The 27,122-nt window shown below is 47.5% G+C and overlaps 1 protein-coding gene across 1 annotated transcript in view; it reads right to left on the reverse strand.

The window, feature by feature from the left end:
* EPAS1 (endothelial PAS domain protein 1) overlaps positions 1–23,233 on the reverse strand; it is an 82,903-nt gene extending 59,670 nt beyond the window's left edge. Inside the window, exon 1 of the mRNA XM_028103997.2 lies at positions 22,709–23,233. Within this exon, the coding sequence (XP_027959798.1) occupies positions 22,709–22,734 (26 nt within the window). The 5' untranslated portion in view covers positions 22,735–23,233. The remainder of the gene's footprint in view (positions 1–22,708) is intronic.
* Positions 23,234–27,122: the final 3,889 nt, after the last annotated feature.

Below are 27,122 nucleotides of genomic sequence, written 5' to 3' on the forward strand. Positions count from 1 at the left end.
GGCAGTGAGGGCCACACATTGTGTTGGCTGGTGGAAACATGCAAGAGGTGGGTTATTTCAGAAGACAGGATAATCACACCTGATACAATCAGTTTACTTTGGGGATTTACAAATCTAGTTTAGAACACTCTTGACCTCTGTAAAACTCTGCTTTTATTTCCATTTACTCCCTTTGGAAAACACATAAGCAAGTGTCCAAGGAATGTAACAGTGGCAGTGCCTGATACAATTCACAATTTTTAGAGAAAAAAAATGAATTATTCTTCCTGATCTATCAGTGAGATCAATTTTCTATCAATCTCTCATTTCACAAGAACACAAGAGAAATCTGTGGATGACTTTGGGATTCAGAGATGCTACGTAAATTCAAGGTGTCATCACTGTTTAAGTATCTGTATTCCTTCTGCCCATTTGTTGAAAGACCTCATCAAGTGTGGACACAGTTGTGTCTGGCACCTACTCTATCTTTACCAGTCTTACTGTTTATCAAGCACTATTTTCTAGCCATCACTGAACTTAGTGCCAAATAATGGAATAACTAATTTTTCAGTAAAATATAGGAGAGATGAATTAAATAAATTATGGTGGCTTTTAAAAAAAATCTCCTTATTAATGTCATCTAAGTTTAAAACTTTTTAAGGGTCCAGGCCCCTAGCCAAGATCTTGCCTTTGCCTGGGTGCTAAATGAAGATTCTCGGTGGTGACCCATCAGGTCCCAGCACAGTTTGCAGGGGGCTGTGCTTCTCACAGCTCCAAACCCACCAACCACTTTCCTCCTAAGTAGTGGAGACTGCAGCTCAGGCTAGGGCTCTTTTCAGATGTTAACAGATTGCTCTTTGGTAATGTGTCTATTTTAGGGAGGCTGAATTCATTGGTACAGGTATAACTAATTTCAGCCCCCACTGCTGGGTAGCTATGGTTGTCGGGAGCAGCGTGTGAAGGATTCTAAGGCCACCTGTGTGCTCAGAGGTGCAGTGCTTGATTGATACTGCCTGTCCTGGGGGTGGACTGTATGAGGGATGCTCAAGGGCTGTGCATCTGTAACACTCCAGATACAGTGGAAACAACAGGGGCTTTGGGGTGAGGGCCTCGCCTTCAAATCCAGGTTTGGGCACTCTGACTGGATGACCTGGGGCAAGTCATTTTGCCTCTCTAAAACTCAGCTCATCTATAAATGGAAATAAGACCTATTTCACAGGGTTGATACAAAGTAGTGGTTCTCAAAGCGTGGCCCCTAGACCAGCAGCAGCAGCATCTACCTGGGAAGTTGTTAGATAAATTCTCAGGCCCCACCCCGGACCTCCTGAATTAGAAACTCCGGGGATGAGGCCCAGGATTGTGAATTCTGGTTCTGATGCATGCTAAAGTTTGGAACCCCTGTCGTAAAAAGAGTCATGTATTAAGTTGAAGTCATGTTTTCCATCTGCTACAAAGTGACCAGCAAAGTGCCAAGCTTACCCTGGGTGCTTTAATTCCAACTTCTTTTCCTTTCCTGCCAAAACACAAGCTGCCCACTTGAGAACTTAGAGGGTGGATATGAGGAGGGGCTGTCTATACGGTTCCAGGTGGAGAAATTAGATAGCAGGTCAGTTCAAAGACCTCCACAACCCCCTGGGCAAGATGTCTGGGGGATTTCCTCCCCGAGGAGAGGGAAGAAGATGGGCTCAGGCTTCTGTAGCCAGTGCCAACAGTGCTTATTTTCAGGGAAGAGAGATACTTATGTCCACACATCCTGCTAAAGCAGGAAGGATTACAGAGCAGAGGTCCAGCCCACAGAGGGCTTGCCTTCGTTAAACCTCATCCAAAGATTTGCTGTTATTCAGTCCCAAAGGTCTCTCCAGTTTCACCTAGTTTCACTTGCTCCACGGTACGAACTTTGAGAACAGGTGGTCTACTGACATGCCCGCACCTCCCTCCCTTTCACCTCTTAGGCCAACAAGCATCACTGCAAGGAGAGTCCCAGCGGCCTCACAGGGATAACCCACGGGTGCGATTTCCACTCCCGTACAGGCCATCCTGCATGGGCCAATATATTCATTAGGACAAATAAACTAATTGTTACGGAAATGCAACTTAGAACCATAATGAAATACCACTTCCCATCCCCTAGGATGGCTTTTAAAAACAAAAACAAAAACAAAAAAAACAGGAAACAACAAGTGTTGGTGAGGATGTGGGGAAATTGGAACCCTTGTGCGCTGTTGGTGGGAAGGTGCAGTGGTGCAGCGGTTACGGAAAACACTTGGTGGTTCCTCGAAAATTTAAACATAGGTGGCGCCTGGGGCACCTGGGTGGCTCAGTCCGTTAAGCGTCTGCCTTCCACTCAGGTCATGATCCCAGGTGGGACTGAGTTCCATGTCAGGCTCCCTGCTCAGTGGGGAGTCTGCTTCTCCCTCTCCTCCCCACCTGTGCTTTCTCTTGCTATCTCTCTCTCTCTCTCTGTCAAATAAGTAAATAAAATCTAAACAAAAAAACATAGGGGGCGCCTGGGTGGCTCAGCTGGTTGAGCATCTGACCCTTGGTCTCAGCTCAGGTCTTGATCTCAGGGTTGTGAGTTCAAGCCCCGCATTGGGAAATTTAAACACAGATCCAGCAAATCCACTCCTAGGTCTATACCCCAAAGAACTGAAAGCAGGGACTCACACAGGTATTTGTTCACCCATGTTCCTAGCAGCATTATTCATAACAGCCAAAGGTAGACACAACTCAAATGCCCATTTAGGGAAGAATAGCAGAATGCAGTATAAGCAACAATGGAATATTATTCAGCCTTTAAAAGGAATGAGATTCTGACATGTGCTACAACATGAATGAAACTTGAACACATTCTGCTAAGTGAAATCAGCCAGACACAAAAGGACGAATATCATATGATTCCACTTGCATCAGGCTCCTAGAGTAGTCACATTCACAGAGAAGGTAGAAGAGTGGTTACTGGGGGCTTGGAGGAGGGAGGAATGGGAAGTTATTGTTTAGTGGACTTTTCAATCTGGGAAGATGAAAAAGTTCTTGAGAGGGATGGTGCCGATGGCTGCACAACAGTGTGAATGTACTTAATGCCAAATGAAGTATACACTTAAAAATGCTATAAATGATAAATTTTATGTTATATATTTTTTTAACCACAGTAAAAAAAAAAAGTCATTAACCACCTTCACTCCACCACCGTCAGCAAAGGAAAAGACACCACAATGTCAACTTTCTATAGTAGTCCTAAGTCTCAAAGTAAATGTCTTGAATAAAAAGGACTCCAAAACATGTCCATGTTCGAAATCTGAAATGATAATGACAGCTACACCTTTTCAAGACAAACAGCACTCCCAAATTTCTTCGGTTTGCCAAGCTCTAAGCATATCTGATGTGAAAAAGCGACACTCAGCTGAAACTGGAGATTTGGCTGGGGCTCTGCAGCGTGTTCACTCGGTGGCTTCAAAATCCCCATCCTTCTTCCCGTTCATGAAGGTTTGCTTCGACCTTTCCATTAGCCCAGAAACTACTATTAAAAAAGCCATTTATCAGATTAACACTGAGTACTGCAGAAGTCATCTGCAAGCAGCGTGCACTTTTCCACGTAGGGGTTGCCATGCCAACAGCGGCTCCATGTTCATTGTACAGAAGTATCAATTTCAACAAAGTCCTGCTGCATAGCTCTGAGGACCGATTCAGTCTTCTCGTCCCTCCCCATTTCCCAAATGTGCCCACATGGCAAAGACCCCACCAAAATCAGGTAAGGACGAGGAAAGGAAGCAATGACAAAATTAACTTGCTACATGTCTACATACTGCAAACGCTATAAAGCAGGCAACATATTATTTTCTCTCACTCTTACCCCCCTCCTAATTCTTCAGGAGTACAGTCAGGGAATTTGATGTAATAACAGTCTCACCAGTAATTCTAGAAAAAGGAGATGATGAAGGGAAATGATGAAGAAATTGAAGGAGAGACTCTAATTACGCAAATTTGTAGTAATAGATTATTTGCCCAGACAGCAGACAACTGTAAACAAAATGGGGTAAGATACTTGGATTCTATCGGTGCTAATTTTGGTTAAAGTTTTTTTTAAACGATGCCTGAGAGGTTTTAAATAAATGTGTTTAAATTGACTAGCATTATCGTGCTTTAGGAGGTTTAGATTTAGAAGAAACGTCTGAAACAGAAAACACTAGGAAACAATTTGTCTTGACTCAAGAGTAAACCTAACAAGCAATTTCCAACCACAAGCAATGAACCCCAGCCTCAAACTAAAACTCCTGATTAAATCAAAGAAATTTTCAATCCAGTTTAAAAATGATTCAAAGAAAATTAAGCAAATGCTGTAGACACCTGGCCCTCAAAAGAACAGGCATCATCTTTACATTGAAGTGAACTAAAATCTACACCACACTTCCAACAGCCATCAGCAGTGGAAGAGAAATAGCTGGTCACAACCCTTGAAAATATTCAGCTTTCAGGGTTGGGATAGAAACATTGCATTGATACCATTTATTTTAGCTGAGTTTTAAAAATCTTCTAACTGTAACAAATCTGAATGACACTGTATACACATTAACATTTTTAATATCACAAATACACTACTGTGTAAAGAAGAAAGGGTACCTTTTACAAGATATGGATTGTGTCACAAAATTTCAGAAGGGCAAAACCAATTAAAATTTTAAATGGAGCTTATTTGAAGTCTTGGGCACAGGAACACCGCTGAAGAAAAACTTGTTCTCCCAGCTAGTGGCTCCTTGCTCAAAGCAGATATATGGGCCACACTGGGAGATCATCTTATCCAAAGTGAGACCCAGCCCTGACAGCCCTATGGTCCCAGTCTCATCTATGCAACCATGTGAATTAGTCTAAGCCTAGAGAAAACCCCATATGGGTTAAAAAAAAAAAAAAAAAAGAAAAAGAAAAAAAAACACCTTTTAATTTGTAGTTATTTCTGGGATACCAGAGCTAACACACTGGTCAGGAATATGGGAGAGATGCTGCTTTTCAGGTTTGAGAATAATCTTTGGGCTGGTTATAGCTTGTTTTCTGGGCCTAGACACGTCAGTGAATAGGGGTTGCATTATGATACATCTGTAAGTGGAACTTAATACAGCTACTTAGTAAATCTATGTACCATGATAGCTACAAGATAATTCTGATATATTGCTGTATAGAAAATGCATTTTTCACAAGATATAATATAATAGCATTCTGGATTACACATCCATATTTATTATGTAGAAGTAGGTTCAAGAAAATGTTAACAGTGGTTACCTCTGGGTGGTAAAATTTTGCTGATTTTTAATCTTGATACCCTCCTATAGGGAGGGTCTTTTTACAGGGAACATGTATAGTTTTTATAATTAAAAAAAAACTTAGCTACTTTAAAAATAATTTTACAGGAGAGACGTGTAGGGACTGGTGTGTGTGTGTGTGTGTGTGTGTGTGTGTGTGTGTGTGTGTGTGTTACACATACCTGAACAGTCTCCCTAAATAGCCTTATGCTAAAATCTTCCACCAACCACTGTGGGGAGCACCGTCCCTCCTGCCCTTGACCCACAGGGCCCAGAGCACCCCTGGGTGACGTCCATGCATGCCCATCCTCCCTCCTCCCTCCATATCCTGCCCTCCAGCCAGCAGCGTCAGTCAGTGAGCTGCCCCCGCACTGGGGGCAGCCATTCAAGAAGCAAGGAAATATTATGCAAGAGCACAGGAAGTCAGAGGAGACAGGATTCTGGGCAGGCCTGGCAAGGAGTCTGTGTGAACTCCAGTGAACAAGCGGACTTTGCTCAGCGGGGCTGAAGCCAGCAGAAAGCCTTCCCAGGGCGGCAAGGCAGAGCTGTCCACCCCAGGTCTCTGGCCAGTGGGCGGCCATCCAGAACTTGATGTACCTGATTAAAGGCAGATAAACCCAAATCCCAATATTTCTACTTTTTTGGCCCAAGTTCAAGGTGACTCCCCAACACTCACGCATGGTGACTCACCTCTGTCCCACAGTGTGATCCCCTCCCCCCAGTACAACCCAGCTCCATTCAGCAATGTTTGAGCCTGCTCCTCTCCAGGCCCCCCTTTCCTAAGTCAGGCTTGCTGCTCACTGCCCCAGATTAGGGGGCTTGTGTCCATTGTCCCATGTCTCTAACAAGCCTGAGCACTCCAGATTTGTTCATTTATACACACACATCTATAAATATCTATTCCTGCATATAGGAGTCGTGGCAGTAATGACCCCAAACCACAGCAGCAATTTCTATTTTCCCAGCCCAATCCAATCAGCAGGCAGAGACAATAGCAGACTTCTAACAGTGTGGAAACAGAGGCTCAGAGGGGGTCCGCGACAGACTGCAGCGTGGTTGCGGCAGGTGGGAGCCAGTTCTCTTAGCAGCCTGCCTCCCTCTCCTCGGTCATTAGGAGACAGCCACTGCTCCTCCTGATAACACAGCTGTTCCCTCGGTAGAAACCACTGGGCAGTGTGCATTCTGTCACACCTCAACCCCCTTCCTTCTCAAGGGCGGTCCTGCTGCTATTGTGGAAGTGGACCCAGCCCTCTTCTCGAGCATCACTCCATACCCAATAGTGACTGCCACATCTCGGCCCCTGTCCACTTTAACAGAACCTCCTCTTGGAGTTGGGGGGGAGGCTGTTCAAGGAAATTGGAGAGGCTTCCTCCAGGCTTCCACTGATCACCTCTAACAGCTCATCCTCCTTCCCTAAGGAAGCACTGGAAACCAGGCTCCCCTTGGACTTCACTTCACAATGGAATTAGAACCCTAAAAGGGATCTTGGTGTCTGCTTCCCACCTACTGGCCCATTTTAAAGGTGGAGAAACTGATGCTCAGAGGTCCCTGAGCCAGTTAGCACTCCTCTTTCCTCTCCACCAGACCCCAGAAATTCCACTAGATACCCAAACAGGACGTTCCCCAAGCAGAAAGGGACTAGATGTGAGAGTTGGGGTAGACGGGACCAGACAGAAACGGGACTGTGGTCCAAGGATTCTCACTCCCCTTTGCCTCTGTCAGGAGCAGGCAGAACCAGCCACATAGGGAGTGACACCCACCCAGTCACTGCCCCTGGCCTGACAAATTGCTAATTGTGCGTAAGAACCAACAGTGGTGTTCTCCTGGGACTCTCTTGTGTATTTCCAGATGCCACCAACACACAATGGCCCCTACTCCTCAGGTGTAAACATTGCCAAACAGGACAAACAATATCACCACAGCACAAAAATCGGGTGCCCAGAGAAACGGTAGAAAGAGGCTAGGCCTGGGGGTTTGTTAACATGGGCTCCACCACTTTCTGGCTTTGTGATCACATTTTTATGTCACAATGGTTTCATCTACATGATGCGAATGACAACTACTTCGATCTACATCATCAGCTTTGGGGGGAAGAAAATTAAGCACCAAACACATGTAAGAAACAGAAGTGTAGAGTTGAGGACAAAGACCCAGCAATCCTAGATTAATTATTTCACTTAGCAATTATTTTCAGGAGCATCTGATATGTGCCTGGCACTCCCTGAACACTATGGATACAGTGGTGAGCAAATCAGCACAGTCCCTGCCCTCTAGGATCTTAAAACTAGAGAGGGGAGCAACAGATAATAAGCAGACCAAAATAATAATAATAACAACAACAACAGCAGCATGTGGGAAGTCTTGTTACAAAAAATAAACAGGAGAACAGGAATGGAGGGAAGGAAGTTAACCAAGGAAGGTCGGGAAAGGCTTCCCAAGGAGGTGATACTGAAGCTGAGACCTCAGGCTCAAGTCTCTGGCTGGATGCGCGCGGGAATGCAGGAAGGGCACGTTGAGGCACAACAGGTAGCAGGAATGCTGCGGATCTGAGGCCAAGTATCATGGTCCCTGTGTGGCAGAGCCAGGTCCTCACACCCAAAGCCTCTTCCCACTTCCAGTAACACCGGGAGGCCCAGGTTATCGTCACGGCACTCGTATGCCCCCCATTTCTGGATCTTGCAATAAGTTGCCTGACCTTTATTTTGAAGACCTTGGGCCAGGCACTCTGTCCCTTCAAGAGTCCACGATGAGATCTTACTCATAAGATGCAAAGCAGCAGGCGGGACCTGAGCAGATGGGGTGTGCGTACAGCCCTTTAGGTCAAGAGATCTGGGAGTGCCAAGTCAAAGGGAAATTCCCACTTTTCACAAGATGGCAGCTGGTACGGACCCTCTATCTCCACAGGTGAGGGGAGAGCAGGCCAGGCATGGAAAGGGACACGTCCCAAGTCAGACCATTTTTCAAGAGTCTTGGAAGTTTCCTTGGTCTCTTGGTGTTATCAGATTTCCTCTCATCTCAGAGTATGGGAAAAATATAACTCATAACCCAAAATCACTGTTGGTAAGAGCCCATAATTCTGAAAAGCATCTCCTTTCAGATTCTCCTGAGACTCCCTTCCAACTACAGTCAAATCACTCCAACAGGTAACGATGTGCCGAATGATTAGACCGCTGTGCTTGTTAATAATGATGCCTTCACAGACTGCACTTTATCCTTTCAAAGGTTTTGTAGTGAGATAATGGTTGCAAAAATGATTTTTGAAGTGTAATATGCTTTTTAAATGCATGGTTTTACTGAAACTGTAGCTCATTTCAACCTCCTGACAGTACTCTTAGAAAGCAGTCAGTGTGTCTAATCCCCCTTTTGGAATGTGAAACATGCAGAGAGGTTAAATTACCTGTTTTAGGTCACACAAGTCAGAAAGGGATCTAGAACAGTCTTTCCGACTCCTAGGGACTTTTGAGAGCTCCTGTGACCTTCATGTGGAGGCAAGCTTGGCCAGGGACACAAAACAAGTGAAGATTTACAATCTGTTTTGCTAAACAGATTGTAAATACCCTGGAGCATTTACAATCTGGTTGGCAAAACAAAGGCTAAGAAATATGGAACTCTTGTGGTCATCCCTTGACACTGATTTTGGAGGCAAAGAAATTCAGGTGGGTAAAAGTTTGTCCCTTTCCAATATAAACATGTGCCCTGCTGAGGCCCAGAAGATCTAAGTCAAGGAGAGTTACAGCTGTGGTCATTAATCCTGTAATAGTGGAATCCATATAAGGAACTACAGGTGGTGCAGAATCACAAGGCTTATGTTAATCTGAATATGGAAAATAGTTTCAAGTGTGCTCAAATGAATGGCTCAGGAGAGAAGGGATCAATGTTCACAGTCAGCTCAGAGCTCCTTTCTGCCTGCATGCTCTGGTCACCAGTATATCCCAAGGCCCGGAGCTGGCCAGAGGCTCTGGTGACCACACCACCAACAAATGTGCCCGGGGTCCCCTCCCCACTCTGATCTAAGTGGGGAGAACAGTTTGCTAGGAGTTCAGCAGAGGCAACGTCGAAATTTTTTTAAAAGGAATCTTTACTTTGGAAGGGAAGCAAGAAAAAAAAAAACACAAAGGAACAGATATGGTATATTCACAGACTCCAGACCCCAATGGTGTAGTCACAGATTAGCTTGGTCAGGACACCTGTCTTCTCCTTCCTGAGGCCTACCTGGAGCTGTGGTTAGGTAGATGCCAAACTCAAACTTCTGGCTCTGGCCAGACTGGAGTAAACACCACTGTCTGGCCAGTGGGGTTTCTTAGGATGTCCCCAAGGCAGCTTCCTGGGGATTGCTCAAGGCACAGACAGCCCTATGTCTGGGCTGCACTGGGCTCTGCAGCTTTAGGTCACCTGCAAACCCAGATGAGGAAGGCTCCTTGCGCCCGCCTCCAGAGACCCTTCTCTGGGTTCAGACCCAATGTTCAGCGGCCTGCACAGAGTAGGTATTTTGATGACTGAGCATATACCACTGAATAAAGCTAGCATGCCAGCACTAGGTGGCAGTTTCCCACTTCAACAACCAGTTGCTGATTACTGAGGGGACGGAGAAGGAATAAGAGATGGAGGCATACTGATGTCACGATAAGATTAAATCCCAAGCCAAGCACATTCAGGAGCTACGGCCTCCCTCAAAGTACCATTGGACAGCATGCACTGAAGGGACTCTGCTGGTCCCCGGTGTAAGAGGCTCTCCAGTGCTTCTTGGGATTTCTGGCCAGGGCCCTGCTCACAAGTGTCCAAGTGCTTCTGACTACCTCTGGGGCAAAGGTTATACTTGCTGGGGGAAGGGAAAGGCCCTACCCTGGTGACTCCACAAAGACAACTCCTTTTCTTTCTCTTCTGGCAGCATCTGCCCAAGACCAGCAGAGCTCAGGCTTTAGGGAATGGGGTAGCCATGTAACAGGAAGGAGAGGGGCCAGGAACAGCCTGGTTGCGGTGCTCTGCTCAAGGGATGCTCTTAACAGTCATCGGTAGAGACTGACAAAAGGGGTGACCTGACTCGGATGTGGCTGTCTCCCTCCCTGTAAAGAGTGCTGTGTTGAAGGGACTTCCCTATCTTTCTACAATGATCAGATTCAGAGCCCTAGAATCTGGAATGAGAAAGAGCAAGCGGGGGATAGAATGACAAGTTTACCAAAGTATTAAGGGGACAGAGACTTTATCATCAAAATGAGAATGCAGGATAAGGGTGGTTGCACCCCTCCTCAGAGCCTGAAGGAAGAAATTTTAGCATACGGTAAGCTGTGCTCTTCCAGCTCTGGTTTTGTACACTGGGAGGTATTTATTGCCTGAGGGACGGTACAGTCCAAATATACATATTCCAGAGTGATTCAGGCTCATTGGCAATGACTGATTTCCTAAGCAATATGGGGGGACATTTTTAGTCTTTGAGGTCATTCTTATGGAGAATAATCACAGGCCCCTCCAGGTACCCTGTGGTGTTCACACGAGAGCCAGGTTCCTGGTTGGCAGGTAACAGAGGTGCCCTGAGCAGCTCTCCCATGTCTCACTTATTCTGGAGAGAAGCAGGCATGCTCTCATGGCCCCAAGACAGCCCAAAGATTCCATCACAATATGACTCAGGAAGGACTATTCCTACTTCCCCCATACCAGCCCAGGCCTGGTCCTCACCTCCTGTCCGTTAACAGTGCTCTGGACTCGGCTGTGGAAGGAGCCAGCTCACCAGTCCGGGCGTGCCCAACCTGTTTATTCCTGCCTCTTCATTTGACTTAAGCTGTTCACCCCAACTGGAATGTCCCATACCCACATGCTTATTTAAGTTCTACCCAATGTTGAAGACCTAGATCTTAATGCTCCTCTGTTAAATGGCCCTCTAATCAATGCCGACCTAATTATTCACAACACACTAGATCTATTTCCCCTTATTCACATTCACTTAATTACTCATATTCCTCTGTTTGCTCCATCATTTATCTGAGCTAGTTTCAACTACCCAAGAAGACAGTGACATCTTAAAGAGGGGCCTAGGCTCCCCATCAACGTACCATCTTGCAATGTTTTAAACAAACAATTTTAGGGATTCTTTAACTCAAAACTAGACTATAATCCCTGAGGGCAGGGTCCATCTAATGATTCTTTGTAACTTCATTGCATGGCATGACACCTGAACGTGGCAGGTAACCTATAAATGTTTACACACAGACCTCACTGCATGCCTGTTGGGTGGTCAAGGAGAATGAGTAAGTTGATCGGAGCAAAGCTTTCTTCCTGTCCCTCTAACCCTCTGTACTAAGCATCCCAAATTCTGCACACAGAATTACTGAGTCTACAAAGAACTACCAGGCGCCCAAATGTGGGCTTGTGTTCTGGGTGCCATATATGGGAAAAAAGAACAGAAAAAGAGGACCGCCCCTTGTTCCCCTTGGCCCTTTACCCCAAGCCCCACCCCACAGACTGGGGACCAGCCCCCGCCCCTGCCTTTGTCTCTTCTCAAATCCCCGTAGCTGGGGAGGGAAGAGGAGAGGGGAGGGGAGGGGACCTGCCTTCTCCTCGGGCATCAGTGAGCTCCACCCTTTCCTGTGGGCTTTCTTTCGTTAAACATTTGTTAAAATCAAACCTGAATAAAACTACATGTTTAATATGAAAAAAAAGAAAAGAAAAAGATGACTGGTCCCTGCTCATGAAGGGCTTACCCCCTAAATGTTTTCAGGGACAGACACACACACACACACACACACACACACACACACACACAAACACACACACTCAAAAGCAAGTTATAAAAGCATTATACAAATAATACAGACCGAAGACTACATAAATAAGGGGCAACCAGTGTGTGGCTGCTCAGGGAAGTCTCCCCAGGGAAGATGATTTCTGAGCTGAGAGCTGTGTACTCTGCCTGCATACACTTTCCCCTGTGGCCTTTTAAACTCTGAGACAAAGCTGGAGTACTTTGTTGTTTGGCTGACACTTGCCTTGGTGTGTGGAACATTAACATAATACTAGCCTGATGTTTGCATTTTATGTAAAATCCTGTATCAACAAGACCTGCCTGGGTTCCCCCCAGTTTTTCTTTCTTTTCAAAGGAAAATGAGTAAAGGGCTCAAATCCACACGAATGAGAAAAGCAGAACCCAAGAGGCAGGCTTTCCAAGTAACCCAACGGATGGCAAAACAAAAAAAAAAAAAGCAATTCTATGATTTTTAAAAATGAAGTATGATTCTAGGGACTCAAAATGTGGAAAGTATGACAGAGCACAGCAGAAAATGAGACATCCTAGCCCTTAAGCAGCACGCAGTCTAGTTGGAAAGACAAGAACACGTACAATGTCGTTAGATCACAAGGAAACAAAATCAGGCAGGCTCCTTGGCAAACCTAAGGAAGAGCAACGCAGGGGTGGAGGGGAGGTGCCAGCATGCGAATTACTAGGAAGGCTTTGCTGGAGTGGGAGCCCTTGGGGTCGCCCTAGAAAGTGGGGGATATTTGAGTAGAAGGAGAGGAGCGTCCAAGGTGGAAGGCGGAGGTTGAGGGGATCCGGATGAGAGTCCTGTGACCTGGGGGGAAATAAGCTGTTAGGGCTGAGGGAGGGGGCCTGCATAGCTGGAGTTCAGAAGGCATGTCCGGGGATGGCAGATGAGGGGAGAGCTGGGGTGGGGTCCCTTACTGTCAGTGAGATGAACTTGCACTGCCATGCAGGCTGCCCTTGGGAAGGAAATTGGGCCAGGGATCCATGTCTTCGTTCAGGCTCTGAGCAAAGCTAACCCTCAGAGATCTTTAGGAGAAACATTCAAATCCACAACAAAAGAAACCCCTTTGCCATCCTGAAGACTCTCTGTGCTCCAAGGACATGACAACCCTGCCTAAAATAGGGGCAATATCAGCACCACGCAAACCTCTTCTGAGAGGCTAGGAAAGCTATTTTAGTAGCCAGCCAGCTTCCCAGCCACTCAGATAGCAGAGAAATGCACGGGGCACCAATTTCCATGGAGCACCACAAGACTCCAGAGAGTGGGGCCACACAGTGGACTACAATTTCCTCTGACTTCTCGACTAACCCAAAGGGCCTCACCTAATGGGAGGGGTACATCAGCTGAGCCAGGACCTGCAGGGAGCAGGCAAGGAAGCCAAAAGACTGAGAAGGGCCTGGTTCCCATGCCCCACCCACCATTAATTCTCCTAAGTCCCCGGTATAGAATAAAAGACAGCCTCCTGCTGCATAGTGATATGATTACATTTATAGAAGCTCCCCTCTTACCAGCGAAATGTGACCTTCATACTTTTCTTATCTTAATATCTGAGTAAACATTTGTTGTGCAAGCGCACAAATAAGGGTTCTAAAGGTGAACCGTGGTGTGTCTACTAATACCACGCTGCTCCAACCCCAAGCACCAGAAAGCCCTTTTGGCTCTGTAGAGGACTTCTTTCTCTCTCCCTTAACTCCGGGCACCAAAATTAGCTTCGTCAACCTTAGCCAGTACTGGAGTGAATACTGCCATTCGAAAATAGCATCTGAGGACTCTTGGAAACACAGGAGAGAAATAGAAGGGTACAGTGGTTTAGATACTGAAGAAAGCAATTTCACTGGAGTGCTCTTTAAACCAAGTGTATAGGAAATGAGCATTATCAGGATTTACTCTGGAATCTTTATTAAGTGAATGGTAGTCTTCTAGCTCCCTGTGGTACCCACATGGCGTATTTTATATATACTGGTTGACTCCATTATGCACAACTGTCTTCATTCAGAAAAATATTGTAGAGATTATGTCCATAAAAGAGCCTTGACCAAATGACCGGTGCTTGAACTCAAAAATTCTACTTTGCAGTCTTATTTCTAGAATAATCTGTAAAAACATCTTGGGTCCCGTTTTCCCAGATATTCGATCATCCAGAATTGATTTTTTTAAAAATTTGTTTTAAAGTTCCTAGGAATGGATCCTCAAACAGCCCCTCAGGAGCATAATTCTCTGTTGTTTCCTCTGTGGAATTCATAAACAGAGCAAAGCAACCAATTTTTCTGGTGTGTGCTTAAAGCCACTCTTTCCTGCAACTATGTATGACGTCTTTTTCCAGGACAATCTTTCTCAATACTCCAAAGTGCTTCAGCAACAGGAAGTTGTAAAGGTAGGAAAGAGGCCTGTAAATATTTGCTGTAATTACTCATTAGTAATGAGAATAGTTACTACTGAAGTTTGAGTCACCCCTTTTGTGCTCTTGGTTCTTTATTACCTTGTAACAGGAGTCCCAGGGGATGCCTAAGGGGCCTAACCTCACCGAGGACACCTGGGTCCAGTGGTAGGTTTCACTGCAGACAGTGTGGTTTGCTTCTGTCAGCAGCTCAATTTCCCAAGTATAAAATTAGGATAATGTTTTGCCCTTCCTTCCCCCTGCCCCCAACCCAGGGCAGTCAGGACAAATATTATACACAGTAGTTACAATATGAAAAAAACTTTTTTGAAAATTTTGTATCAAAGTACATGTATCTGTTAATACAACATCAAGACACAGAGGAAAAAAACAATGTATGGCTAGACACACAGCACAGTGACTTAAAGGATTACCGCCACCAATAACCATATGCCTTAACTGATGTATTTTAAAGGATTTACAAAAGGCTTCTGAATGGTCTCAGATTGAGCCCACGTGTCTCTTATTCATAGCAAACCACTGACTCCCCACAAGAGCAGGGAGTCTCAGACTGAAAATGAGCCTGAGAGAACCAACTAAAGTCACAACCAAACAACTAAAGTCACAGAGTTGATTAACTTCTACAAAAACTATAATATTGGCTGTACCCCCAGCATTTGCAGGAAGCCGACACAGTGATGGGGGGCTACCCTCCAGCAGCACCATCACGAATATAGCATAATGGAGTCATTTTCCTTGCTCATGTGTTTTATTACACAGCCTAACTCAGTAAAACCACTAAGCTGCTAAGATTCCTTGAACTAACCTCTTAGGGTTTTTTTTGTTTTTTGTTTTTTGTTTTATCGGAGGGTGCCATGAAAAGGGGATGCAGGAAGTCACCGGAGGCATATAAGAAGAGAGTTCTAACAATCCACTTCCAAGGCTTTGGAGAACTGGGGAAATGATGAGTGTGTGACAGATAAATACTCTTTTCTTAATGGGTCATTCTCCTTACTAACGAACCACCCTTTCTGAAGTATCTTCCCACATGAGAAAAGGAACGGCTTCCCAGAGTCATTATCTTGCACACAAGTGACTTATAACGTTAAAACTGAAGACTTTTTCCAAAGTGGGGGGGGAAGTGTGTGCCTCCTGGGAACATGCGAAGCTTCTGGTGGTCATACCATGTAAGAGTTTTTGCTGATGTACAAGTGGCACCTGGAAACAGCCTGAGGCCGTCAAGCAAACCAGTATTTCTAGAGAAACTAGGAAAACAAAAGGCCCCTTCCAAGTAGATAACATTCTAACCCATTCTGCACCTGTCTCCTTAGATCCAGAGATCTCAAAGGGCCCCGCCACTCTTCTTGACTTCATACTTGCAGGCCAGTCTGTGGCTTTCAATACACAGGACCAGACAACTGGCAACAAAGTACACCCAAACTCTGCCTGGAAACCACAGAGGCTGTGAGGGGCACATACCAATGCATAACTACCACATATATGATGATATGCAACTGCCCAGAGGACTTGCTTCTCTCTCGGTTATGATATCTGTTGGTGCAATTACATTTTACAGCACGGGGAAAGCTCAGAAAACCCTCCTAGGCTCACAGTGCTGAAGCCAGTGTTGGGATGGCTGTGAAGGCTCAGGGCTTCTCAGAGAGAGGAGTATATAAAAATGCAACATATTATTATTGCAACAGTTTTGGCTATTCTTTATTCCTCCATCCATTCTTTCCTTCCTGTCCTTGCAATTTCAAAAGATCAAAAGAGCCAGAGGAAGTCTTGTGCATCTTGATTTGGAGATGGTTCTTCAGAAGCCACAGAGGAAGACTTCTAACAGGTTCTCCTGCACAATGGAGTCTGAAGGCTAAAGTAATTATTGAAGTCTTGCCACCAGTGAAGGGCGGGAGGTGGAAAGCTTTGAACTTCTTGGGGGCAGTAGAGAACCACCTCCGGTCAGAGTTGAGGGAAACCCATGAAAAATAAGAATTTCCAGGACTTCCAAGTCCACCCTTCAGATCTTCAATCCCTGTGTGTGAGGTTCAATACAGGGATGAGTCACAAAAAAGTAATTATAATAATTATAACTACAACAGCAAAAGCAGTTATCATTTATAGAGTACTTACCACGGTCAGGCATGGTATTAAATACTTCATAGACAGCTTAGAAAAGGTAAGGGGGAATGGACCTCCGGTTAAATGTACAGACTCTAGAGACACTTGGCCCAAATCAAATCCCACTCCCACTGATCGCCCTTTGGCAGTTACCTTTCTATACCTCAGCTTTCCCATCAGTGAAATGGGGATAATAACAGGGCTTATGCAACAAGGTTGTTAGGAGGATTAAAAGAGTTAACCCATGTAACGTTCTGAGAATAGAGCCTACACAAATGAGACTAAAATGTTCAGGTCTTATGGTTTTGTCCTACTGCATATATTATTTCTCTTAAGGACACACACATTCTTAGTGCATAAAAGGGCCTCCAAATAATTGTTTGAGGATGATGGAAAGTGTGAGGACAAATGTTCATGGCTGCTTTAAGAGCATTAAGAAAATGAATCACATCATCCTGAGGGGCTCAGTCGGTTAAGTGGGTGACTCTTGAATTCAGCTCGGGTCATGATCTCCAGGTTGGGGGACTGGAGCCCAACATTGGGCTCATGCTGGCTGTGGAGCCTGCTTAAGATTCTCTCTCTGCTCCCCCCCCCAAAAAAAAGAAAGAAAAGAAAAAGGAAATGAATCACACCAGAACTAACCCTGTGCTGTGCGCTCACTCCCCTTCCTTCCATTACTGAAGGCAGCTGTGTGGGTGGGTAGACAGGCCAGCCAGGTACAGGTAAGCTTAAAACGCACCACAAAATCTTTACTAGATACACACACACCAAACCCCTCCCCCATCTCCAAAACAGGGAGAGACACTGGAAGTGAAATGTGGGAACTGTCTGGGACCAGAACAGAAAGATCCTGAAATGTAAGGCAGTCACCGAATCAGACACTGAAGAACAAGGGCTTGTCTTTTTCAGATCACAGAAGCTCTGAAAGGCTACTGAGAGCTGGGCAGACTTCCCTCGGGGAAAAAAAAAAAAAGGCTTATATACACAATATCTTGCACCCAATTTCAGAAGCTCACAGACCACCCCCTGAAGCCTACTCACAAAGCCCAGGTTAAGCTCCCTCTCTCTTCTTGGCCTTCTTGAAGTCATAGCTGTCTGCACTGTTATCCTCAGAGGGACCACAACCTCTACCCTATCACTCCCAGAACCCTACTGGACACCTCCTCTCGTGCCCCTCACCCAAAAGTTCTAAAGAACAGCAAACATTCATCTTCGGGGCCTTTCTGTCCATAATATGGAAGTACACAAGAAGGAACACTCCTGAACCCTCTGCCTTTTCTTTACTCTCATTACCCCCAACCCTGACTACCCCCATTTGACCCTACCAGAGTCAGTCTCCATGCTGGTGGTCAGCATCTGCCCTGTATGATTCCAGGGAAAACTATGGATCAACTCTCCCACCCACCAACCCACACAATATTTTTCAATAACTGTTACAGCCTGAAGTGCTACTAAGAGCTTCTCATCTTTAGCTTCAAAAGATTTGATTCCAACAAAAAAGCTACATGTAAGCTGCTACTATCTATGGATTTAGGTAAGCTTCCTTATGTGTGCTCCTCTCCCCACCAATCAAACTAAGCAACTGAAAGCGCCATATCTCCTATTTCTTAGTCTCTTCTTTAGCATTTTATCCAGAGTAGGAGCAAGTATTCAACACACATTTGTTGTCTTACTGATTTATATCAGGGTGTGAACAGCAGAGCTGGTTTTCATCATGAAAACAGACATCATGGGCCTGGGGGCTCCGTGAGGAAACATCGCTAACTTGACACCATTGGCAAAAACCCTACCAGGTGAACTATCAGTGGTGAACTATCAGTGATGGGCAGTACTAGAAGCAAAAGGGAAGCTTCATTAGGTTAAAATGAAAAGTCATGTTGGTATGAAACAAAACTGGGGAAAATACATAAAAAGCAAATGCTATTGGATAGATTTCTTGAAAAGGAGAAACGCCTAAATCTTGAGATAAGACATGACAGCAGGTGTTTTCAAATGTATGGGGCTGGAATCCTGGAGAATTAATCCTGAGAATTAATCTAACTGGTTCCTTCTATCTGTAAACATTTTATACCATAAATTCCTAGAGAGAGTTGAGGATCACCCTACACACACATATGCAAACACATACACACACACACACACACACACTGACTGACTTACATTCTAAGTGAATTAAATAGTTTGAGTCTCACAGTTCTCACTCTTAGAGAAAATGCCAACTCAGGACAGGAATCAATCTAGCAACTGCTTGAATGTCTCCGCTGACATGGGGCTCTCTACTTCACAATCTGCTCTGCTGTGCAACAGTTTCGGTTTTCTTTAATGAGGTCCACAGATACGTAAATTTTTTTTCTGAGTGAAATAAAGGGAGAGCACTAAGACAATTGAATTCAAACTTCCCGAAGTTTATAGACAATGGAACCCGCGCCAACTCTGCTTCCTATTTTGCAAAAAGCAAACAGAGCCACTGCTCCTGCAGCTTGAAGTCTTTTATAATTATCTAGAAGAGCAAATCTCCTTTCTACAAGGTTCAGTGATTTGGCTGGGGTGCAGGAGAGGGCACTGTAATCCTTTGGAAATCATTTTCACTGTTTAGAGGCATTTCAGGGCTGGGGATACTATTTTGTCAACAATTGGAAAATACGTAATTAATTGAAAGCAATGAACCAGGGTTCTTCTGATTCTTACCAGCACTAACTTTCCTTGCGACTAGAAAAGTCACTGAACCTCTCTGGGCCTCAAACTAGATGATTTCCATGAGCCCTTATAAAATGATTGTTAAGCTCCTCATCAGCAACACGGAAAAAAACCCTGAAACCACAGCATTCTTTTTGAATTTCGTGAAAGCTGTAATGAATTAAATAAGAAATGCCTGAACCTAGAAGGTGTTAAACCAACTCCTTATCATCCCTGCATTCTGCTGATTTCTGGTAATGCAGTGGACAGAGAAATCAAATGATAAAGGAATATTTATAGAAAATACACCTACATTGAGAAAAACTGCCTCGCAATAGTTTTCCCATCAGAATTGGGAAAAGGTGGGCTTTGATTTTATTTTAGCAGAGGAACAACTAAGTCCAGCTGGTGAGGATGGGGGGGTGGGTTGGCGGGGAGAGTAGTTTGAAAACTTCTGGTCCATGTCTCCAACTCCCCTTCCACCGCTGGCCCTGCATTAAGTGATCTAAGCATTCCAGAAAGGTGCTCTGAGCTGGGTCTGACTTTGGAGTGGACTTTGCTCCTGGATTATCCAAAGATCTCATTTACATTTACCTGAACCACTCTCCAATCCCCACACACCTAAGAACATCCAAACCCTTCTCTCCCAGGGAAAGGACTCAGAAGTTGTTCTATCAGGAAGTGAGACACTTTCCAGCTCTTTTTAAGTAGGATCCACACTCAGCATGGAGCCCAATGGCCTGCTGAGCTTGAGCTTGAACTCAGATCCTTGAGATCAAGACCTGAGCTGAAATCAAGTCAGATGCTCAACCAACTGAGCCAACCAGGCGCGCCACTTTCTAGCTCTTCACGGAAGAGAACCTTAATTAACAAGACACCCCCAGACTACTTCCACCTGACAGATTGATACAGAAAGGTAAGTGTGTGCAGTACCCTTAGCAAGCTTCCGTTTCTGTCTCTGAGATCAGTAGGAATGCCCACTACCACCAAAATGCACTTTGATATTCACCATGGAAGCCTGCCAGCCAGCCAACATTTAGAAAGTAAACTCTTTATTATTAAACATTAACATATGCCATCAAGGCATGAAGGTTTTGGAACAAAATAATCCCGCCCACTTCTTGAGGGCTGCTGTTGAACCAGAAGAATGACAAATCTTAAGAACCAATGTTGCAGAATCATCATCATGAGAGCCCCTTCAGCAGGCATCACACTGCACTTGGTACTTCTGGAAAGCTAAGGACACTTAGATGACACACTAACTTTGAATGTATTGGTTCACATGCTTTAATTACACCTTGGTCCCGCAAGGAGCCTGCTGCGAACAAACAGCCAGACGCGAAAAGTAAATACAGATTTCAAAACAATTAGCCAGAGAGGAATTGGACAACCCTTCACGGGACTCTGGAAGGCGAGGGACACGCTGTTTGTCCGGCCAGTTTGCAACCCAAACATCCAAGCAAGTCGCCGAGGGCGGACACACTCGGCGCGGTCACCAGCCCCGCGCAGCGGCCCCGCAGCGGCCTTCAAGGCGGCTCACCAGGCGATCGCCGCGGCGGTTCTTTAAACCCGCCGCTCTGGAGAGTAATTCGGAGTCTGATTACCCAATTTTTTTCCTTCTCCTATTCCAGCTCCCTCCCTCTCCAACGAAGGAGGCATTACAGAGGGTCCAAGTAATTATCTCCCCTGCTCCCAAGTTTCTGGCGACGATTAATATACATAACACAAGGACCCGGCGCTGAAGCCGCAGGGAGAAGCTAACACTTCACACAACTGTCAAGATTGCCATCAGTCCCCACCTCCGCGATTGCAACAGTCACTGATAGGCATCACAGTTGTATACTGTACCATAAATTCCCTCGCCTGCTCCAGAGCCCAAAGTGCGCTCAGAAGAGCTGACTATAATTTTGTTTTTTGGTTGTTCAGTCATTACTATTGGCATCAGGATGCAGGCTATGTTGGTTTTACAAAATGCGTTGGGATCTTAAGCTCTCTTCCTTGCTTTGCCGCCCTCAAAAGTCACAGGCCCCCAAGGGAGCTGCGAGGCCCCGGGGGCCCACGCTCCCTCACCCAGCTCAGGTCCGGGGCCGCCACCGTGACGCGGGAGGGGGAGCTGCGGCCGGGAAGGGGGACCCGGGTCCCCCAGAGACCCAGGAGCAAGGGCCCCGGCGCCTGGCCAGAACGCGCGCGATTCGCTCCCGTTTATCAAATCCTTTTCCGCGCACCGAGGTGGGAACCGCTGCTTTCCACCAGAAGATACACGGTTTCTGGCGCAGGTCCCACAGTGGCAGTCCGAACAAGAGCAAATCAACCCAGGCACTGAGCTCTCGGGGCCAGTCATCCCCTCCCTTCGCGTCTCGGTGCCCCATCCCCGCACAACCGCCCCGCAGCCCTGCGGCTGATCCGCCCCGGCTCAGGCAACAAGTTCATTCCATTAATCCACAACCCCCTTCCCCTCGCGAAACCCAGCCCCGCCAAGCGGCCGCCGAGGGCGGGGCTGAAAACGCCAGCCCACCGGGGCAGCCCCAGCGGAGACCAGAGGAGTAGGGGGCCAGGCCGCCAGCCTCGCACGCTCGCAGGAGGCGAGGCCGTACCCACGCTTGCGTGGCCGCACGGTGCGTTCACACCCGCGCTGGGAGAGGATCCGGCGGGGAGAAGCCGGGCGGGGGCGGGAAGGCAGTGAGAGTTGGCCGGAGTTGCCTCTCACCCAGTGCCGAGAGGCTCGCGAGGGCAGACGGGCGGATCGTGGCTGCCCTTCTCTGTCCTCTTGAGAGAGAGACACTGGGACCTCCCAGGGGCACCCAGTGTCTCCATTCCCTCCCCGCACACCAACGCATCTGCCCTCGCGAGGCAACCCTGCCCACCACACAACTCTCCTCCCGAGTCAAGGTGCGGGATCAGGAAGGGGGCTTCTCCAAGCTTCAGTGGGATCTGCAAACCCGGAGTAGGGCCCTTTGCTGCGTTCTGGCCCCTCCGCGGAGGCGCGTCCCAGCGCGGCGCTCCGCCTCCGGCCCCTGGCCAGATTGGGGCGCAGTGCGAGCACAGTAGCTCCTTTGGAAGGACCCGTGGGGTCCCAAGGAAAAGAGACTAGTGGATGGTGCCCCACATGCGAAAGCTGAGAAAGTCCAAAGTTGACCTGGGTCAAGTCAACCCAGAAACATTTCAACATGTGGGCCTCATGAATTTGGAGCGGGGGGCTGGAGCGGCGGCGATCTGGGAAGGTTCCGCGCGCCACAGCCTCTCCGACCTCCAGGGCCATCTCCCTGGGCCTCCTGGCCTCATCGCGCGCGCAGATTCGCGACTTCTTCGGGCCACAGAACCCTCCACTGCGAAGCCGAAGCGCCGCGTCCACAGACGGGGCACCTGCTCTGCCCCCTCGAAGCGCTCCACACCGACCCTCGGGCCTCAAAGACCCCTGCGGACTCCTCTTCTAGCCGCTCTCGGTCGCTCCGACCCCGTGCGGCGTGGCCATCCCCCTCAGACCAGCTTCCTGGCCGGCTCAGACGCCCGCTTACCTTTTCTTCTCCTTGTCAGCTGTCATTGTCACCGTGGCGCTCTCAAACGCGACACCTGAGCTCCCCGGCCGGTGGGGATTGCAGTCGCCCCCTTCGATGTGGCCCTCGCCTACTCCTTGTGGCCCGGGCCGGTGTTAAAGGTCCTAGGTGCTCGCAGGTCCCGAGCGCCCCGCACCGTCAGGTGGAAGTTCTCGAGCTGCTGGCTAGGTGCGGGGAGGAGGGCGGAGAGAGGTGCCGGGGAGGAACCTGCACGGGGAGGCGGGGTCGGGGAAAGGAGTGGGAGGAGGCTGTCAAACCCAAAAAGAGGGCCGCGAGAGCGGGACCTTAGTTCCTTTTTCCCACGAAGAGGAGTCACTTTTCTGGGTTTTCAAAAATAAAAATAAAAATAAGAAGTGGCTGCAACAACTGGAGTTGGAAGAGTCCAAGGCCGGGCGGGCGCGACCGCGGAGATGACCATACAGTCTCAGGACACTGCCGAGGATTGTACAGCCGCCTCAGGCTAGCGCTGTGTTGGGTGCAGGGGCTGTGTCGTGGACGGCTCTCAAATGTCCGGCTCTCGGGGCCGCCAGCCCACTTTAAAAACTCCTGCGGCCGGGAGGGGGAGGGAGGGGGAAGGCGCGGGGGGCGCGGGCGCAGGGGGCGGGGGCGGGCGTGCGCCGGCAGGCCCCGCCCCCTGCCCACCCCGCCCGCGCCGCGCCGCGCCGCGCGCCCGGGCAGCCCACTGCGTCCCGGCCAATGGGGAGGCGCGGCCGCAGCCTCTGCCCTGACCCCGGCCCGCCCCCTGCCCCCGCGCTCGGCTCCGCCGCGGCCCGCCCGCCCCGCCTCCTCCCTTTGCAGTTCAGAAGTTGTTTATGAGGTCGGCGGGGTGGCTTGTGGCAAGGTGGGACTCCGTACCGGGCAAGCGCAACCCAAGTGAGGCTAGCCGGCAGCGAGAAAGTCGGTCTCCGGGAGTGCTACGGACAGCGGGAGTGCCCCTTTGCACTGGCGTCCTTTCTCCTCTGCCGTACCTTTGGGACCGGGGCAGGACTGCGAGCCCCGAGCGTCCCGCGCTCTGTCACGCCACGCGGAGCCGCTCCGCAGTGCCGCTCCTGCGTCCCTCGCTCTGCTGCCTCGGCCCCGGGCCCTCTGGGGATAATTCCGAGGGCCCAGCAGCCGCGCTCCGAGCCCAGGCGTTGCGCTTTTCCCGGCAGAACGCGGCTGACTTTGCCGTCTGAAAGAAGAGGCAGGGAGATGGATCACCTGCTCCTGTGGGGTCTGGGGAAAACAGTGCAGTGAAATAGAGCTAGGGCTTTACCTGCTCTTCCCTTCCCTCAACTGGTAGACCTGTTTGCTTGCGGGGTCGTGTTGGACTGTGTGGTTTCGGTGAGGATGCGGGAGAGGCGGGCCCTCGCTTAGGGCGAGGGCCTGCTGCACCCTGCTCCCAACACCTGACCACCACCGCGTGGGACCGGGCCAATTCAGAGTTGGACAAGTCAGTCTGGCTTCCTAGTGTGATTTTGGGGATAAGAATTGACAGCGTGTCCTCAAATCACAGGATTTCAGACCTGCCCTATGTGTCTCCAGTGTTTTATTGAAGCGCTAGGAACAATCAAGTCTGCAGGTGTTGAGTGTAGAGAGATCAGTGATCTAAGGGGCAGGCCATTAGAGCTCCTGGATTTTCCAGCTGCGCTTTAAACTCTGCTTTCAACCCATGCTGGCCCGGGCATCTACGCTCCACGTGCCTCTGCCCCGACCCGATCGACCCGATCGATCTGCTCTCCCAAGAATCCCAGCCCATTTACTACCTACATTATGTGGATCCAGATCTCAGGATGGGACGGGGAAGGCTCAATCTTCCAAGATTTGTGAAAAGTTTCATAGGTGTGAGTGGAAGAGAAGAGAAAGCAAGGGCCACGGGACTGGTAGCCCTCGCACTGAGAGCCTTGCTGTACGTTTTCCCCATAAGCCTTGTCAGATTTTATATTAAATAATCTACATAATGAAACTCCAGGACTTTATGCAAAGTGAGCAGAGCCAGTCACAAAAGGACAAATACTTTATGATTCAGCTATTATGATGTATCTGAAGTAACGAAATTCATAGGAACCAAGTAGAAAGGTGGTTGGGGGGGGGATGGGATGGGAATTAGTGTGTAATGGGTATACAGTTTTGCTTCTACAAGATGAAAAAATTCTAGAATCTTGTACAAAATGTGAATATATTTAACTCTACTGTACACTTTAACATGATTAGGGTGGTAAATTTAATGCTAGCTTTTCTTTCTACCACAATACAAAATAAAAATCAAGAAAAAATAGTCGTAAATGGAACTTTTTTTGGTATAGGTTTGTGTTATCACCAAAATACAAAGTAAACATTTTTCCCTCGCACGCCAGGAGGGGTGGGGCTACTTTTCAGGGGCCTTTGGAAGGCACTGGACAGCAGAATAGAGAGAGGAGAAAACTTGCCGAGAACTGGGGAACCAGGCACATTTTCTCATTTTCCTAGAGCCATGAGCACTGTGTACACAGACTTTGAAATCAAACATCATGCCTGACAGCAAGGGATTCAAACAAAGATTGCGAATCTCTCTAGGGAGCCATTTCTTGAGACTGGTAGGTTTCAGAAATGGAGTGATTTCATACTGGGCTTCTTCAGCCACTCAGTCCTAGTGGACACACTTATTTATCTTAATAAAGAGATTGGTAAGACACAGTGCTTCCTTAATCGACAATAAGCTTACTTATCTCACTTGGTGCTGGAGTGGGAGAAGAAACAGGTGCTTTGGTGGCTTCCAGGTGCTCAGATGGTTCACTGTCTGAGGAAGGAGAAAATTCCTGAGTCCTGGGCTATGCTTAAAAGTCACAAAGCAACACCTCCAATGTACACAGAACATTTCAGCAATGCTGAGCTTATGAAATTCGATTTTTTGATATAAAAAAAAAAGGAAAGGTGAAGTGTCACTCAACACATCTACCGCATTAATATTGCTCCTTCCCCATGGCCAGCCTGCCCAACTTTCTAATTGGGATTTTGCCCTCTAAGTGAAAGGTCCCCAAGCTCCGATAAACAACTGGATGGATATTATGAAAATCCTAGGGAGTAACTTTGAAGAGTCTGGGATTTTGGCAGTGTCTGAGAGATTCACCAAAAGCCCTATATGGAAGGATTGGACCCAGCCTTGCTTAGAGCAGAGCTGAGCAGCCCAATGACCTCTTAAGATTTCTTCCAGGATGCAGTTAAACAACCTCTGCAGGAAGGAGCTGAGAGTGTAAACCCAACACAGGCCTGTGGCTAGAGTGTCCCATTTTACTTTTTAATGCCCACGGAGCACTGCAGCAGAAAAGCTTTAAAAGATGATGGCGGAAAGAGATGGATTCCGGGATTTAGAGGAGTGTCTCTAGAGACAATGATCTTTTGGCCACAGAGGGCAGCAGAGGGCATCACTAGGCAAAACTCCCAAGCTGCTTCAAATGGGAGCAGCTGCCCATTTCCCAGCAAATCTCTCTACCTGTCCCCCAACCCTAGACTGGACAGCTTGGCAACACAGTCTGTGACCCCGGGAGAATACTGACTTGTTTTAATGTGGGACGAGACTGGGTCTCTAGCTTCCTCTCTTCTCTGTAGAGCAGACACACCCTTAGGAGGATGGGATAGATGGAGACAAATTGTTAACTTACAGATTTGGTAGAGAGCAGACACCTGGGCTGCTGTGGGCAGGTGGAAGACAGAAGGTCTTGATAATCCTGTTAAAGTAACAGTACGACCCAGGATGTGGTTGGAAATTAGGTTGGGATGGGTGGGATCTAACAGGAGAGGAGATCTTGGAGGTCTGGGCTATTTCTTTAGTATTTTACAACTTTCATTGTATTGTCACATGTCAGGGCGGGGGTGCAAAATTTCAGGGGGCATTCACTCTCTGGTGGTAGTAGCCCTGGCCCTGCACATGTGTTATCTAATGGAATAACCATCAGGCCCTAGTCCCGCCATTTATTGGGTTGGAAGGGAAGTCACCCATTCCCTCACATTTGCCTGTTAGTCCTCCAAGCAAAACCAGCTCTTAAATTGTGACTTTAGGAGTCTATCCTCACACTCACCAATGAACTCTATGACCAGAAAACCATACCTCCTGTGTTTGGCTTCAGGCCAAAGTCGGAACATATGCTATATCTATAGTTAAACATGACTTTTGACCCTACAAATCCAGATTTTGCCATCTTTCAAAAAGAATTCGGGATTCTTATTGAGGAAAGGGTTGAACATTTGTTTCTACTTGAATTCTTAGTGCTTACTAAGAAGAAGGACCCAGTTTTAAAGAAACCAGTTTTCCCACCCACATATCTGGATTATCGGTGACTTAGAGACTAATGTCTTTGCCCAGGAAAGGTCTTGTGTGTTTGTCATTTGGTCATTCACCAAATAGTGAAGGAGTCAT

The sequence above is a fragment of the Eumetopias jubatus genome, unplaced genomic scaffold (genome assembly GCF_037043125.1).
Source record: "Eumetopias jubatus isolate StellerSeaLion01/CBP00866 unplaced genomic scaffold, mEumJub1_p1.0 scaffold_9, whole genome shotgun sequence".
Classification (NCBI taxonomy): Eukaryota; Metazoa; Chordata; class Mammalia; order Carnivora; family Otariidae; genus Eumetopias; species Eumetopias jubatus.